We start from the raw sequence: 19,244 nt of genomic DNA, 5'->3' as shown, positions 1-19,244 counted from the left end.
TTCATTTTACAGTTTTTCTAACTGAAAAATGCTCTGTTGCTTTACATTCTCCTATGGAGACCCACATACATTAGGAAGCTGAAATCCAGGTCCCATCTGGTGGAAAATATAGTGTAATTAATGTTGCCAGCCAAATATAATTATACCAAAAGGTGATAACCACTGTAATTTTACTCTTGATATGATTTAAGCTATAAAAAGAACGCTGTTGGAAGATTTTTTTTGACATAAAAAGTGATATACATTGGATTTGTTACACATAATTATTTTTATTTGGGGATGCTAACATCACAAGAACACATGTTCCATCCATCCATCCATCCATCCATCCATCCATCCCAATCTTGATAATGTATTTTGTGAATTGTGAAGTGGGCTTGTGAAGTGAATTAGGGTTAGGGTTACTTTTAAAAGTTGTTAAAGTGACAACTGGAACTGTGTTAATAAAACATAAAACAAATTGTTGCCCTTATAGTATATATAATGTAGTCTTATGTACAAGAATATTTGGTATAATACTGTATCTAAAAAATCATTCAGTCAATAAGCAGTTATGCAGTTTATAGGCATGGGAAGGCACAAGCTTTGGGAGCTGCAGGATGTACAACCAAGAGAAAACAGCACCCAAAGGTTGTTAATGGTGTCACGCATGTGTGCTTGGTGAACCACCTTCAAGGCTTGACTGAGGTAAGCAATACCTTCTCTTTCACTCGCAGCTTTGAGAAGTCACTCAGCAAGGATACCTTGAGTCCTGCCTACAATGTCTGGAACAAGCTACGCCACTTCTGGACCCGGCTCTATAAATTAGGATGGTCCCCAGTATGTGGTGTCTCATTTGGACTCTGACAGTAATGGAGCCCCAGTGCAAACTGCTTAACTGCTTGCTATGAATGCAACCTTGGGATGTTGCAGCTGATATTTTTGTTGTGCTTTAGTGTAGCTGTTATTTTTTTTATTGTTCACCAAAAGGGGTTCGCCCAGTAGGCGTTCCAACTTGTGGATTTTCATGGTCTGTCACTTGGTTAAACTGGCAATCTTATAAATATAATTTAAAGGGGCAGATAATCATCTCAAATAAATGTATATACTGCATATTTGAGCAACAGCTAATCATAACCTTATTTTGACATCAAAACATAAAAATAGAGTTGTCTCATTGAATACTAGACCTGCAAAAAAGGCTTTTCTTCAGAAGTGTATTTCAGATTTATTTTTTATTGTATTTAAAGATACAGTTGTCCATTCAGCAATTAGCAAACCAGTTTACTCTACTCAGAATATTCCTTTCATAAGAAGGTAGAGGACTGTTATTATTTTCTGTTTCTCCTAAATGTTGTAAGACTATCTGAGCATCTGTTTAGTATAAAGATTACTGAGTGCAAGTAGTCTGCTATTGGGTAGAACACCCTAGTTCTTTGGGATTTAAGAAGTAAAAACAAAAGATTTGTCAGGTTTTTTTTTTTAACTGGGAACTTTTCTTTGGGATTGAAAATGGAGGTGCAAATCTTCTTTAGCTGAGTTATGCTCAGCTGCTAAATTCCTTCTATGACAACCTTGTGCAATGAGACTATAAATTGTTAGTCTAATTTTGATTGGCAGCTCTAAACTGACCTGAAATAACACTGTAAAGGTGAAAGTGCTTTTAATCCAAACAGAAATGATTCCTGTTGTGTGCCCGATACTCTCTCTCTGTATTTCATAGTGGCAATTATTTCATCTTTATCGACTCAAGGTAGAGAAGAATTCAACTGGAAATATTGCCTTTTAAAAATATTTTTATTTTATAATTTGTAATTAAATATTTTTAATATTTATATCTGTTAGCAAAGTGATTAACTGTGAATAACATTATAAACATTTAAGGTAAAAAATAATATAATGTATATAAAGTATTAGCTAAGTTTTACAATACTAGTTTATTGTAAATCTATAGAAATAGTGCAAAATTTGTGCAATAAAAACACACTTACAAGACATTAAAATTGGATCCAATCGACACAATACTTTGTCAACTGTATAACTCCAGGTAAATATTCTACACCACTGAGCTATGATATCTACAGGAGATGACTGTACTCATTGAAAGAGTGACATACTGTCATGAACATAGTGAATGTGTTGCTGTTTAAAAAGGCTATTCATATTTAACATAATTTAATTGGTCTTATACAGAGGCAAAGCAACTGCACACAAACAGAATTGAAGTATTTCTCCTTATGTTTTTGGCACAGGTAACTAAAGGCATTGTGTCCTAATTATAATGTACTTACACCAGGTTGCTAAGGGATGCCAGGCTGAGCTGCTGCTGTTGCTGGGTTGCCTGCTGTTGCGCCTGCTGCTGTTGCCATGTGGAGATGTTGCCTAGCGACAAACTGCTCGGCGAGCTGAATGCCTGGAGAGCAGATAGGTCAGCACTTGTCAGCTGATATTCTGAGAGAAAAGTGATACCATAGGAAGATTAATATGTGAAAACAACAAACTAATGTACATTTCACATCATATGCTTTCCTAATGTGTGAAGAATCTAAATATAATCATTAAAACAATTAGAAAATTCCACTGTTTTTTAACACTTTCAGGCAAGTAACAAGTAAACACCAGAGACAAACTACATCCACTAACAATTTCACATATCAGACTCCTAATAGATTGGATGATATATTCAACCAGAGACTTCATAATGTTTTGCTAACACTAGGTAAATAGGAACGTACAAACCACATTGAGCTGAATGGCCTCTTTTCACCTAAACGACTCTTTCAACTTGTGCAACTCATGTGTAGATGGATTTCCAAGGTCACACAGGAACATATGAAGTATCTTTCTCATAGTGAATACTTTTAATCAAGTGCAATATATTATCAAAAACTTGAATCCCTACAGTTTTGTCTGACAGTTTACCACGCTCTGCGATTAAACTACAGAAATTACTGACCTAGTTAGTGTCCTAATGTATATGCCAAAAGCAAACTAACACCTAGAGCGCCACTAAGTGAAGACACAAACCCACATTTATAAAATTTAATTACATTGAGTTTCGATTACTTCATCTTATAATTCCTTTTTATTTTTCTTTATTTACATTTATCTATCTAAATCAAAAATGAAACTAATTTTACCTGCATTGTAGGCTGTAGGCATTGCAGAAAACGGCAGTCCCTGTGTTAAGAGGCTGGGTGTTGCAACAGAAACCACAGGTGTGGTTAATGGCTGTGTCACCTGAGAGCCACCCAACCTCTGGGCATTCTGTGAAAGAAAAAGATAAAAACACAAACTACTTAAGTATGAAAGTTTGCATTAATTTTGTTTTACTTATGTCTTTTGAGATTTTTTAAAACTGAAAACTACACTTAGCATGTAAATTGCTATGTAAAAATAACAAAAATGTAATCAAAAACAACATTAACTACTGTTAATCCATATTTAAAAATAATTTGCACCTGCTACACTAGATAAAACACTCACAGGATACTGCATAATTGTGTCTATTATTTTAACAATTTAACATTTCCACCCATGAATTCACTGTGGTAGATATTTTCTGTCACAAAGGAACAAATAAGGTGTGTGAAATACATTTACAAACACTGTGCAGGAAAAACAAATGCATGCAATAAAAACACTTTAAATTAACCATATACAAATAAAAAACAATGACATTAACTTAAAATATTAACAACAAACTCACTCCTTCCATTTTGGAAACTATGTTTAGGAAACGATAGGGAAAACTGAAGTGCACACCTAAACTCATCCATACAGGGTAAATTTAGAGTTACCATATAACATAATAGCAAAAGTTTTGCAAACTGGAGTAGCAGTAAAAGGGAAGTGCCATAAAGAAAATGATTGGACATAGAAAACAAATTCCCGGATAAGTGTGGTAAGAGAACTATCCAGTGAAATAAATACAAAATATAGGAAAACAGAGCTATCTGGTGGTATAAATTAAAAATATAGAGAAACAAAAAGCTGCTTAAAACATACAGCACAAATACTAAAGTATATTCTAGTCCAAAAACACATCAAGATGACAAGATTTTATTCAAAACAAATATATTTACATCAGTAAAAAAAAATCTCCATGAACCCCAGATTAAAAAAGTGAAAGGGTAGCCATTTAATAATAATAATAATTCTTTACATTTATATAGTGCTTTTCTTACTACTCAAAGCACTTTCCACAGATTTATAGAAATACTTGTCAGATTCAAATTGGAGATGGGCCACACCTTGGTGAGGTACAATATTTGGATTTGAATAAAAAGCTGCAAGAATAGACATGGTACTGGGAATGTGCTTTTATTCCTGCAAAGCATATAAAAGTGTTAATATCCAAATTTATAATAATATCAAAAAAGAAAAAAGTTGAGATGAGGATGTTATCATCATAGTGACTTTAATCTGCAATCTGTTTAACCTGTAAATTTACTCGGAGAAACCCAACCAATAGTAAAGCACAAGGAAAAAAGTTCACAGATGTAATCAATGATCATTTTATTTTTAAACCTATAGATCAAAAAGCCTAGGCTTAACATTCAGTAATAACCAACAGAGAGGTCATAGTTTCTAAGTACAGTAATTGTATCATTACGCGCTTGGAAGACTATATAGAAAAGCTGGTAATAAATGTAATTTTAAAAAGCCAAATATTGGAAAGATGAGGACATGTCTAAAAATCACAATGGACTTTTACATATGGAGATAACTGACAAGTACCCGGGTGGATTAAATGATACATACGATGCAGAACATGTTCATCCCAAAACTGTAAAGTAAGACGAACTACTTGGTTGAGGAGTAAGAAGCAGATGAAGTACATTAATTAGTATATGAAGGAACAGCATCTGCATACAAAAAACATAACTCCAGGACTAACTGTACAGCTAATAAGCACAACAGCAACATTTTAAAAAAAGAATATCACTCAAAATGCAAAAGTGAGCCATAAGAGCTTCTTTCAGTAATTTGGCATTAACAGAACAGTTACATGAACATAAACTGAAGAGCTATGTAGACTGAAAAAACATTTCTAGCTAAACATTTCTTATATTTTACCTATATAATAACAGAATTTCTCTTATCTTCTTGCAGTATAAATAAGTAAGCTGATTTGTGTTTTGTAACAAATAAAATTAAGGTATTTACTCTTTATCATGGCCAGAGAGTAGTGAAAGTTAGCCAGATATGAATGTCACTGTTCACATGACAATACTGCTACTTCTGCTACTGCTACCACTACTAAATTGGATAATTAGTTTATTTAATGAGAAGAAATAGATGAATTGTTACTTTCAACTAATCGTTTCTGAGGCTGTATCACAGTACAGTGGTCGCACTGTTGTCTCAAAACTTTTCAAAATATTTTTTAAATAGGTCGTTTTTTTATGGGACAAGCAGAGTTTTTACTGACAGCTGGACAAAAAACTATGATTTTAACTGCACCGGATCCATGATATTAATCTGCTCTAAAGGCACAGTTTACATTAAAATATAAAATTTATATCAAGAACGTGATTAAGACTTGCCTAATTTTATCCCAATACGTGTGAAGGAGTAGAACATGCACTGCAAAGATATTTTAAAGTTACCTGCAGAAAATGGTAAAGAAGAAATCTGATGAAAGACATACACCAGCCTTGCATTAAGAGAATGGATGGAGTTAAAAACAAATATAATTTCTATTTTAGACTGGAACCCTATAGCTTGGATCAACATATTCTAAGCTGATCTTCTGGATTTTTCTGTGTAATTAATATTTTGATTTTTTTTCTTGAACTCAGTCTCTTTACATTGAATATGTAAGTGAAGTTTTGATCTGATGAGAAAAAAACACTGCCCTGGGTAAATGTAACTTTAATATATCCTTAGTCTAAAATCTACCAAAAAGTCCTTATTTCTGCAATATGTGAAAAATAATATTCATAATGTATTATTTCAGCATTACTGATCCAATTGCTGCTCTAATAAAGAAAGAATAAACAAGAAACTTTTCAAGTTCTCTAAACCATTTACAAATATGTTTGTTTATTAAGACAACCCCTTCGCACATTCCCTCTGAAGTCAAAACTGAAGTCTCAAATGCTGAAGTTAGATTAGTTTTATCTTGGTGATTCCACTAGCTCATTTAAGAATTCTCCCACTTGTGTCTTTTTTTCCAGAAATATTTTTTTGCTACAAAATAAAATAATAGAAATATCAAAAATTACAGTCAATTTCACTAGCCTAACAAGGCTGGTACAGGTTCATCGACTTGCAATTACACCTCATCATACTTATAGAGAACCAAAAAGGCTGAATTCCTATCACACTAGGAGGACATTTTTCTCATTTCTTTAAGTAGATAAAACAGATGTATTCTCTTCTCGGTTTGATGTAATCAGAGCCACCTATTACTGCCAAATAAAGTGTGCCAAACATTTGTATCTCATTTTGTAATATCAGTCTGGATATAACCCGCTTCATCCAATTCCCACTTAAACCAGTGGTGTTCTCTTCCTTCTCAGCATGTACCTCCTTATCAGTCCCAGTTTTATTGTATATTCTGAGTACAATGTCCAAAAGATCTTGCACTGTTGTCGATTTATATAACAGATTGCATTATTTGATCCCCCGAAAGCCTATGGTCCTTTTAAGGCCTTTTTGGACATTATTTTCTGATTATTTTAAACCAGCTCTTTGAGCTTTTCAACACTGTAGCCTTGGACATTGTAGGCGCCCATGTCTTGCTGTGCTCCAGTATACTGGATTCGCACATGCTTAACTTAAGTGTAGTTTTACAATTCCATTTGGTTGTGATCTAATCTCTTGGTTAGCTTACTAAGTATTAGATCTATGCAAATTATACATTCATCAAACATTATGCTTTTTAACTTTGTTCTTAAAATATATGTGAATTTTGTCCTGTTTCTTAAGTAATAATTATGACTACTGTTAATGGCCCTTCAAACTAGACTCTATTGTATTTAATAAAACTAAAGATTCAAATTGAGACATTATTCAGTATCCAAACATGTTCACAACAACAAACATAGCAAAGCTTTAAAATTGTAAACCTCAATAATGTACATTATTATACTAATCATTTATTATAAAAAAAGGTCAAACAAAACCTATAATTATACAGAGCACAAATGAAATGAAGAAAAAACTCTTTCCAACTAAAAAAACTCAGAACAAAAGTTTATCAAAATGGATAAAATCCAGTACTGGACTTTTGCTAGAATAACTGATATTGTTGGTTAAACCATTAATCACTCTAGACAATGTTTTTTCCCTTGTACTCTTAAGTGAACAGGGAAACAACACATATATAGGAACAATAAAGGTAAATAAAAAGTCATGGTCACTTTGTTGATACAATGTAAAGACATGACAAAAATTGCATGCGGATACATTGCTTTTTGGTCAAAATATTAATTATTTATTTAGCACTTATTAATGTCAAAGAAAATACATTTTGTAGGTATCTGTTTTGAATGGCACTCATGTAAATAAGATTTTAATCATGAACCAAACACTAGGCCAAATTTCATAATTGCATGCAGTACAAAACATGCACATGCCATAAACTATATAAATATTATCAATACTGACTGTATTTCATTTAGGATTTTTATCATTTGCTTCTGCAATAAACAATACAATATGTGTATTCAAGTGTTTATATCACCTATCTGTAATGATTTTTTATTATTTTAATAAACCACAGGTCTTCTTTTTTCACTGGACTAGATTCAAAGTTACATTTCTTATACCTACACCTTAATATTGTTCTTTGTTTTCCCAAAGAGTTAAAAAATCTATAATCTGAGTTGAAGGAATTCACATTTTGTATATTACTTTTTCATTAATTAATGAGTGCTTTGTGTTTTTATGAAGTATAATTTAAAAATAGGATAACTATATTATTATGCATTTTATGTAAACTAATATTTTTAAACATCAAAAGAATAATGCCTCTATGAAAATAAATAACTGAAGCTTGAGGTAAGAGCATTCAGCATTACCAATCAACATGTACGGTACTGTATATCTGTAAATCTATAAACATTTCTTACTATATTGTACATTAATGTAGAATCCACATACGTAAAGACTGTAATCAAGCTAACAGTTTACATTACACAAACTTTAATTAAATGACTATTGACTGGGTGATGCAAAAATATTATGTACATGGTGTTCCTTGAAAAGCAGGATTGAAGATTCCAGCTGCATGAAAAACTGAGTTGACAGAGGATATAAATGTGCTGTAATATCTGTTCAAATAAATACGGATTACATAACCTAAAAAATTCAAAACTCCATTCCTGCAATTTATTATTCATCCACTGTTTTTTTAAAACAAGACACAATAGGTTATTGCTACTATTACAATTAGTGAAAACACAAGGGTTCGACAGATGAACTGCACTTACCAGTTCTAGGTCCTCATCTGTCTGCATGAAGAAAACAGGAGATAAAAATATCTATTACTTTTGTTTCTCTATTTACTTTTCCATCTATAGCAAAGTAATTGATGGAGAAATAAACCTAACAGAATGAATCTACTCTAGCAACTGGCTACAAATTGATGGAGATACTAATCAATTTATAAGCCAGAAAAATGTTTCCAGTTCATTAATACAAAGCATTCCTGCGTGGAGTTTGCATGTTCTCCCTGTGTCTGCGTGGGTTTCCTCCGGATACTCCGGTTTTCTCCCAGAGTCCAAAGGCATGAAGGTTAGGTGCACTGGCGATTCTAAATTGTCCCTAGTGTGTGCTTGGTGTGTGTGCCCTGCGGTGGGCTGGCACCCTGCCCGGGGTTTGTTTCCTGCCTTGCGCCCTGTGTTGGCTGGGATTGGCTCCAGCAGACCCCCGTGACCCTGTAGTTAGGATATAGCGGGTTGGATAATGGATGGATGGATGGATAATACAAAGCAACATTCCAATTCAGTGACATTCTTTTTTAAATGACCAAAATCTTGTGGTTGTGTACTCCAAATTCTTAATTTACTAACTAGCTAAACTTACACTAAACATGTAGCTTACATCAAATATTTAGCAATGCAATGAATTACAAATTCATTTTATGTTGTTACAATTACATCTATAAATAAATTAGAAATGGTATTCTCTCTTGAAATTACTTGCATATGGTCAGATAATAGAAGCTGGGCTTAATTAGTAAGTAGTAAGTACTTTGTCTTACATTTTAGTGTAAGCGTCTTACTTCCAAGTCTACCCTCTGGAGATGTCCCATGGTAAATGAAAATAAAGTGCAGTTCAATTTGTGTATAAAAGTACCTTAAAGTCTAAATCATCTTATCTTGTGAATCAAAATTTATTTGAAGTGTATAATGGAAGAAATCTGTTAAACATAAGCTTACTAAACAGATGTCAAAAATAACACTATACCTGTATATGTTTAATTTACTGCAGCTTTAGTTTTAGAATGAAATACTGTATATTTTGATTTTAATTAATTATATTCATGTCATTAATTATGGTTAAGGAAATGTTTAAAAAATCTGATTTATTGTGACATTTTTGATATGGTGTTATGACTTAGGCATATTGAAGATGGCATTTAAATTATTTTTTTAATTAAAGATCATGAAATAATATTTGGCGGTACTGGAATTTGAAAATGCTGGAGAAGTAATGACAAAACCATATTGTCAGGATCCAGGAATAAATAATTCAGCAAATTATCATGTAGCTTTTCTAATTTCTTTGCATATTCCTTAATTTTTGTAATCTTGTTTAGTCAGTGTCTCCCTTTTGCTGCTTTATGCCAATTCACCACTATCACTTGGGTTGCCATTGCAATGCCAGCATGTGACATTATGAGTATAGTATTTACTGCATTTTGCTGGTTTATTGATAATTCTAAAAACATTAAAGTAAAAAAAATTAAATGTTTTTATATCACAAAAAAATTTGAAAGTGAATGTTCAAACAGTAAATGGTCAATATTTTGTTCACAATAGCCATGCCTCAATGAAAATGTATGCCATCAACAACTACTTTCATCATAATTTTTATAAATACTGAATATACAGTAGGCAGAGCTTCTGTTTAAAATAAACAGCACCAAAATATATGATTCAATGAACTCTTACAACAAATATATTTATTTCTAACTAGTTAATAATAATAATAAAAAAATGAAACTCATGAACCATAATAAAGCCATTATTAAAAGTCTGGATTAAAATTTCAAACATAAATATGTATTGATTAACTGGAAAATTAATATTTGATATTATTTTAACCAGAAGCAAGACTATAAAACAAATTTCTTCTTACCAGTTGAATGAGTCCTTTGCTGGGGGTGATGACCCGGAGGTCTGGTTTGCGGCTATTTATGCCCATTTGTGAGCTGGGTGGCGGCGGTGACTTTGCCGGAGCTATTTTGCCCAAGCTATTGCCATTTGATACAGACAATCCTGGAGAGGCTCGAGCACTAATGTACCCATTTCCTAGAAAAAACAAAACCAATCATACAGACAAAAAGATGATTAGTGCATTATAACAATATTTTACTACAAGGAAACTGCTGGTCAAATTTCTCATCCAAGTTTATATAAATACAAGTGACAATTATCCTCTGGGTGTGTCTTGGAATAACGAGTGTAAACTTGTTGTCACTTAAAATTTATGAAAATATACTTTACACCATGAAAGCAAATTCTTCTCACTCAAAACAAAAATAATAATAATTGCATTACTTTGCATAAGAACTGAGTTATTACACAAAAGTACTGTGTTATTTTGCAATTATGATTAAACTATTTCATAATTATGACTGTTATTTTGCAAAAACACTGTATCATTTCACAAAAGAATATATTACTTTTCAATTTTGCACATCAATTATCATGCTGTGTTAAATATAAACAGTTATATTATGCTTTTTAAATGCTTATAGTTTAAAAATGTATCAATAAAGCATGAACCAACTGGATTGATGAAGTTATGTCCAAATCCCTCTTAAAGCAAAATTAATTATATTTTAGACTACAGATACAAACTGAATCCAGCCAAGAGGTATAATCTCTCCAGCATGTCCTGGGTCTGTCTTCAGGTCTCCTCTTGATTGGACATGCCTGAAACACCTCCCCAGGGAGGCCTCCTTATCAGATGCTCGAATGACCTCAACTGGCTCTTTTCAATGTAAAGCAGCAGTTGCTTTTTTTTGAAATTCTCCTGAATGTCTACCTTTTTCTCCTTATCTTTAAAGTCAGGTTGGGGAGCATGCATTTGTATAGCGCTTTTCCGAACCAACAACACGACAAACCACAACCCCCCAGGCAGACACAAGGTCCAGTCCCACCCTCCCGAAATAACTGTCTATCTGCTGCATCCATGTTCAACCTCCTAGCTGGAGAATCAGCTTTAAACAGTTGCTCAAAGTAGCCAGTCCAGTGGGTCACAACTGCAATGTGAATGCAATGCAATGTGAAGGAAAGTTCCATCACCAGCCCTGGCTGTGACTCTCCATGGAACAGATCTGGATGTGTGTAATGCTTTGACTCCTCAGTTGCTTTACACTTAGAAGCAAACCATCACATTGTATATCTAAAGTCACAAGCACATCGTCTGCCAAAAGCACAGATACGATCTTGAGGCCACCTTGGTTGCATCTAGTAATTCTGTCCATCAAAATTATGAAAAGAATCAATGAAAAAGGGCTTCCTGGCACAGACCCACACCCACTGGTGACGAGTCTGATTTACTGTCGGTCATACGACCCAAGCTTTCACTCTGTTTATACAGTGACCGAATAACATGCAACAACTGGCTTGCTATCCCATAGTCCCAAAGCACCTTGTCTAAGTCCATAAAACACATCTAGACTGGTTGAGCATACTCCCATGAGCCCTCCAGAATCCTTTGGAGGGTAAAAAAACTGGTCCACTGTTCTTTGTCTGGGACGTAATCCACATTGCTCCTCCTTAATCCGAGGCTTGACCAGTACAGGCCCTCCCAGGGAGACTGAGACTGAGAAGTATGAGCACACTGAAGTTGGAACACACCCTCTGGAAAGAACCACCACTCCAGTTTGCCAAACCCTAGGTACTGGCCCCAACTTCCACACAATGTTGAAGAAGCATTTCAGCCAGGACAGCCCAACAACTTCCACAGTCTTTAAAAGCTCAGGGCAAATATCATCCACCTCTGGAGCCTTGCCACAAAGGATTTTTTAACCACCTTAGCAACTTAAGCTCCAGAGATGGGTAAGTCCTCCTCTAAATCTGCTGATTCTGCTTCCTCAAAGGAATGCATGTCAGTAGGATTTAGGATGTCCTTGAAGTGCCCCTTCCATTGCCTGGCTATATCCCCAGTGTGGTCAGCAGCATTCCATCCCTGCTATAAACCGCATGGGCAAAAGTACTGCTTCTAACCAAACTTGAAAGGCTTCCTTCAGTCTAATGGCTTCCTTTACTGCTGGCATTGACCACAGGACTCTGGAATTACTGCCACGATGGGCACCAAAGACTTTATTTCCGACCCAGATATAGAAACTGACAATATATGTACATGGAATGCAGAGATTAATAAGGTAGAATTCAATAATCTGATAACTCACTCTAATTTCTATATCACTCATGAAAGTAGAGCACAGATAAAGGTAGAAAACAAGAATATTTATGATTTTAAATTAAATTTGTAATATTTTAAATATAGGAAGCCTTCCCATTAATGTTTTGTTTAGATGCCAAACTGTTTTTAACTACATCATTATACTTCTCTTAGAGAACATCTCACCTGTAACATTACTTTAATAAGTATGCTTTGAGATGAACTAAGCTTTTTTTAAACTGCCTGAGTCAATAAAGCTGCTGTCGTACCTTTTTTACAACCATATTTCCATACTGGGAACTTAGGATCATCTTGCTATGGAAGATACCTCCAAAATTAAAAACTGCTAGACATTTACATAGATGTAAACTGCAGTATGGTTTCTATCCTGCTTCCTAAATCTGCCAACTAGCTTCCCTAAGTTAATGACTGTTATCAAAGCACTACTCAACACATTTTCTTTAAGTTACTACTCCAGGTTATGTAAGCATCCTTATTTGTTATTTGAACAATGATGATATTACCATTAACCATTTAACGCCATATAGAGTTGTCCCATAGGTTAATTTAATTACAAAGACAGCAAGTTTAAGTAGATTTGCAAAGGTAAGAAATATGTTACTGGTCTCAGTAAGCAAGGTTATTTATTTTATGATGTATGTTCAGCTATTATTTTGTTTGCAAGACAACATATTTACCGAGTCATGGAATAGATAGACACAAGAACTTACCAACTGGACTTGGACAAGCTCCATTTGAGCTATTTAGATCCCCACCCAAAAGTGCACCTGAAAGAAATAAAAAGAAGCCTCATATGAACATAACTATACTGTCTTTTATAACATGCTCTTACTGCAAATTTATCTCATAAATATAACACAGGTACATACATTTTGGCTTTTAACTCTGGTCATAAGGTCATGTTACCATTAAATTTTTATAGTATTGTAATAATTAATACAAATATAAGTAATGTACACATTAACTATTCATTATTTATTTATCTTTTTTTCTAGCCAAAAGTCTATGGTGATTAACACAGAAATGGGTGTTAGACATAATTAAACTGTATACCTGTAAAAACTAATTATTGTGAAATATGCATTAGAATTCAATGGCAATTGCTAGATTAATTTTAGGAAAGCAACTATTTTTTGATACTGGGCTATAACATTAATAACTAATGACAAGCACAATTGTGTTCACATTGGAAATAACTGTAGGTACTGTCACTAATAAATTCTTTAGTGAGAAAAATTTTGTCCTCAAACCAAAATTTGATTGACTAAACTCACCCTGGGGAGCAACTTTGCATACCTGTGCCAAGTTCCAAAAATGTCTCTTTAAAAAATCGCAGGTGTGGTCACTTAGTGAGTTCCCCAAGAGGAACATTATAAAATGAAGTATAGGTCTACTATGGTCCTCCTTTGAAAAATGTGCTATTAGAGTTTAGATTTTTTGAACTGTTCAGTTTACAAGGGATAAATTAAGTAAAGGATACAATAAGTATGTGCTGTATATACAGTATATATTTCTATTTAAATCATAAATCAAAAACTGAGTTTCACACAGATGAAACCACTTATTTTGCTGCAAAAGGAAAATAGTGTGGACATTTCCCCAACATATGACAACCATGTTTGTTGTGCTGAATTAATTTCAAACAATACTGCAGACTTGCAAAATAAAATAAAAAAAATATAAATATATAAAAATAAATAAATAAATAAATAAAAAAATCATTCTTCTGTGGTAGAATCGTGTGGTGCACAGATAATTGACATGATGCTTTGCAAGTAAACTGTCTCTTTCACAATAACTGAAAGAAAAAAAAAACTTTAAATTTAAAATAACTTAAATTACTTGCTTTATTTTGAAGTGTTGGTTTAATTTGATTCTGTATACATAAGCCAAATTGTGAGTTTTGTTCATTTACAAGGAAATTTTGTGTGTGTGTGCATTGCGCAACCAGAGTCTAAGGTGCTACTAAGTGTTTTACTTCTATTTATTACTATTTATTTTCAATGCATTGCTATATAAATGTTGCATAAAAAAACTATATTTTGTTTAAAATGTCTATAAGTAGTTTTTTCTGAAATTTTTACACAGACCTGTTTAACTGGTGAAAGGTGCCATTTAATGCACTTCACGTGTTTAATTGCAAATTAAATTGTTCTTTACAATCCAAGTTTTCAATTAATTGACAAAATAATTGTCAGATTATCAAAATAATAATTAGTATCAGTACTACTACAAGCTATATATTTTAAGTTACTTCTTATTTCCTATACTCATCTAATTTGCCAAACAGTCTAAACTTGTAGGATAATTATTCGGAATTACCAAATTTGCGAACAAAATGGCTATAATTAAAAGAGAAATTTAGCAAATATTTTCAATGGAATAACAGTTTATGGGTGTGTGACTGACAGAACAATATAAATTAAACAATTATAAGTAGACCTTTTAATAGTAAAAAAAGTTGGTATTGTAAAAACTGCAGTAAATCTTTGAACTATTAGAAAATTACACGTAAATAAAGAAGAAATAACAATTATTCAATTCAGATATTACCTTTCATTGTGGATCACTAGTTTACACCTGCTATTGAAAATTTTCTTTTAAGTAACTGTATAGCATGGGGGTGTGATCTAGTCTGCTTATGCCTTATGAATACATTATTTCTTCAGAAAAATGATATAGAATGGCAGCAATATAACAATTTTTCCAAAGTATAACAAAATACAAGTAAATTAAGCCTATGGTTTAAGAATTAATTATGAACATGTGTGGTCATTTTGAATTCCAGATGAATGATATTATAATTGAGTGCAATTTATTAAAAAAATGATTCACTTATGTATATATGAATACTCTGAAATAGACAGAGCAACCTAGGTTGGATGTTTATTTTGACAGTATTAATTCCCCCTTATAGAGCAAGATGGAGGTTAATAATCTATCTTGTTTGATTATATCCATAGTAATGTCAAAATTGTATAGGAAGGGATCTTTATATTTACTTGTGATGGTTATCCCTGTGTATTTAAATTGTTTTTATATAATGAACAAATAAGTATCCAATCTCACATGATGTGCTAGAGAGTTCACTGGGAAAAGCACTGTGATGGTACGGGTTTGCTCTATGATACAGGGTCCATCTGGAAGCCTCTCGAACCCACCACTATCGATAACATACCTGAGGGATTAGCCAGACAAATGAGTACATATGTACAGCAGCAAGGGGTAGGTGCAAAAGTGAATCAGTGCTTTTATTAAAAACCAACAAAAAAAAGTGTCCAAATTAATCAGTGTAAAATACATAATCCTTAAAAACAATGTTAAAGTGGAGGTTAAAAACAAATAAATAATCAATTAAAATGAGGTTAAAATCCTAGGCAGGAGTCTAGCCTTTAAAATCAAGCCATCTCCCTGGCTTTCCCAGCCCGGGTCTTGTAACCCAGAGAGGCATCAAACCAACAGGCGCAGCTCCCTAAAAACCGTCAGTTTCAGTGGTCACCTTCAGCCATGATGTGTCGGCCTCATGCTCCCCAAGGGACTTTCTCCTGGCTGTCTGCTTTTTGTCTCTTGCACCCGTTCTCTCTGTCTCCCACCTCCCTCTCCCTTCTTTAACCTCTCATTCTCTTTCTTTTCTTCTTCCTTTTGTTTTTTTTTCTCCCCCTTCTGTCCCATGCAGGTTCCTTTATCCTCTGCTGACTAATTGAGTGCAGGTGCAAGGAGCTGCGACCTCCACAGCATTAGTGAAGCACCTGACTAATCTGCCCACCCCTGTACGTGTATGTGGTGTGGTCAACCAGTTCCCTAATTAACTGTGGAGCAAAACACACTCACGCTCTTAATCATTCTAGCTGAGACTTACTGTAGTATCTTAATGTCATTATTCAGGAGTGAAATTGGTCTACATGATTCACACTGGAGTACATTTTAATTTTTCTTTGGAACTACAGCCATTAATGCTTTGTGGAATGTCTGGTATAGAATTTTGCTTTTCTTAGGTCCTGATTTTAACTCTAGTTGAGTTGGTAATTCCTGTTACTGCATTGCAAACTTCCCGTTTGTGGATTTGTTGAGCCTCTTACTAACCTTCTCTTCATGTTTGTAACATTGGTATTGCAACTTAAAAATAAGTTGTCCAGTTTCTCTTTCGTCAATATTCAAAAATTCTGATTGCAAGGCCAACTCTTTCTTATAAAGAAACTTATTAGGAAATCTAGCATATTTGTGATCTATTTTGAAAATCTCTGTAATGAGTTCTGTCATTTTCCTAGTCTTTAGATTGTTTTAATGAGTGGGATATGAAATAATGTATCCTCTTAAAACATCTTTCATCATTTTTCAAAGTGTACCTAAGAAAACCTCAGAGGATGCATTGGTCTCCAAATAAATAATAAATTCATTTGGAATGAATTCAATTTTTCATCGGCTAATGACAGGGGATTAAGAAGTCATTTACTAGATGATTATGTAGAATAGAAGTGATATAAGCTCCAGAATAAGAGGAGCATTGTGAATATAACAATATTATCATATTTACAAGATCTGATAGTGGGAAAGAAAAAAATAACAATGAGGAAATAATGAATGAATAACTATGATGTACAGGTTCGGAAGAAAAAATATTCTCTTGAATTTGGAAATAAAAGTCTTTGATAAGATTGTGATCCACAATGAATCATGAAATGATCTTTGCAGTTTTAGATGGGTCTTTAAGTTCCTGCAAAAGAAGTCCTCCTACTTAAGACAACAAATATCCTTTAGGGTTGTTATCCAAATGTAAGCACTAAGGTTCCCCTCATGACAGGCACCAATCAGCTTTCAGCTGAAACCTCTAACAGTCAAGTTTTGGACTGGTAATATTTATACTTCCTATCATGAGCTACCCAAGCCTAAGAAGTAGAGCAAGTTCTTTCAGATTGAAGAGTTGAATGTTTCCTAAAAAGAAGTACTTATTTAAATATGCTAATCACCTACTAGGAAACCACATGTCTGTATTAACACCCCATCTTTATCAGCAAAACGACCAATAAACGGTAATTATCTTTTATTGCCAATCCCTATGATTAGACGAAAAGCCTAAAAAGTTAAACAAAGGTCCTTTGGTCAAACATGTTTTAGAAACAGGTTCAATTAAAAGCAAAAATCCTTTGAAATAAGATATTTGTTAAATATATTCAATAACAAGTAAAAAAACACTTTATTAATGAGACCATTATCCACAGTAGTGTCCCTCTAAGCATCTCCACCATTTTTATTATCATCAAAGATGTTTATCAACAGGGCTACAGAGATAGCAAGTTATACTTGGTTCATTGTATACAACATAGATCTGCTTATACTTTTATTTCAATGAATATGCAAAGAGTTATAGTAAAATAAAAGTTTAATGTTTTCTAGATATCGCATTAGATCTTGGGTAGCATGGGGATAAGTCCAAGTGACAGTGCTCCGAATCCAGGTTCAGTTCTAGGCCCAGATGCTTTGTGTGTTTTCAGGAGTCAACCTACATCTCATAGCTAACAAATATTTAGTCAAGTCAATTTCTCGTTTAGACTTCATACAGTCAGTTACAGAGGCACCATCAGAGCTCAGGTCACTGGAGGTATGTGCAAGCAGTAATAATGCTGCACATAAACAGGAAATATTGGAAATGGGCACAACTGAAATTAACTTAATATTTAATAGTACTAATTGTTGTGTGTATGTGCATGTATCCCTTGGCGAAATGTGCTTCTTGTCTGGGGTTCGTTCCTGCTTTATATAACGTCCCCTTAAATGTTTCTAGATTTTTTGTAAACTGTACACTTTTATTTATTTTGTAATTTAGAATGTATTCACGTGTCAGAATATTATAAAAAACAATCCTGTGGGAGGGAATGACTAGGTAACGATACATAACCTTCATGTTAAGATCACGGAAGACAAATAAAAGACCCACGAGACGAAAGAACACGGGGAAATAGAACATGAGATTCTTGCAAGACACGCCCTACTTACAAGCAATATCAGAGCACGGCCAGCAAAAAAATCAGTAGTGTAAAAGGAAGCAGCACACACAGATACAGGTGTCTCAGTGCATATAAAGTGTATAAAGGACAATACGTTATAAATTAAACGTCGACGATTAAAAGATCGCATTAGCGCAAACAAAAGGAAATTAATCATCAGGACCAGATGTTACTGAATAAATAGCAACACAAAGCGAGGTCAGAAATAAAAAGCAAAGAGCAGAAAACAAAGTCTTTTCGCATTCGCATCATTCAATGCACAAAACGTAGATTTACACAATAATGGAACATACGCTATGAGTATCTGTGGTCCCGCAACAGTTAAAGTAACGACAAGTTTAATTTCAAAGAAAACACAATTTGGTCAGGTGTATATTTATGATCACGGAGAAGCGAGCACAACACAAACAGCAGGCACACGAAGTGGCAAAAAGGAGACCAGCTATACAGGCTTTAAAATGAACAAAGGGCAATGCGACAGCAGCTGCCCCCCCTTCACAACACGATCAACGTTATATGTCTGCAAGAAAGAGATTTAACCATGCCCGGGGCAGGAAATAAAGGACAATTATTGTTTTTACAACATCACGCGAGACAAGGAAGTCAGCCATCATTGCATTTTGCAGACAAGCATCATGTGTTCCCAGC

At 33.8% G+C, this 19,244-nt stretch overlaps 1 protein-coding gene across 7 annotated transcripts in view; it reads right to left on the bottom strand.

Annotated features, from left to right (window-relative positions):
* Positions 1-19,244, bottom strand: part of mef2d (myocyte enhancer factor 2d) — a 254,463-nt gene that overhangs the window by 23,373 nt on the left and 211,846 nt on the right. For 4 of the 7 annotated variants that reach the window (XM_039751104.1, XM_039751074.1, XM_039751085.1 and 1 more), the window contains 5 exons: positions 13,302-13,358; positions 10,294-10,466; positions 8,421-8,441; positions 3,120-3,246; positions 2,271-2,430 (listed from right to left, as the gene is read on the bottom strand). In XM_039751104.1, the coding sequence (XP_039607038.1) occupies positions 2,271-2,430; positions 3,120-3,246; positions 8,421-8,441; positions 10,294-10,466; positions 13,302-13,358 (538 nt within the window). Of the gene's footprint in view, positions 1-2,266; positions 2,431-3,119; positions 3,247-8,420; positions 8,442-10,293; positions 10,467-13,301; positions 13,359-19,244 lie in introns of those variants that run through there. The other 3 variants (XM_039751129.1, XM_039751115.1, XM_039751122.1) reach the window with 2 other exon arrangements.

The sequence above is a fragment of the Polypterus senegalus genome, chromosome 1 (genome assembly GCF_016835505.1).
Source record: "Polypterus senegalus isolate Bchr_013 chromosome 1, ASM1683550v1, whole genome shotgun sequence".
Lineage (NCBI taxonomy): Eukaryota > Metazoa > Chordata > Cladistia > Polypteriformes > Polypteridae > Polypterus > Polypterus senegalus.
This window is presented reverse-complemented; position numbering and strand designations above follow the sequence as displayed.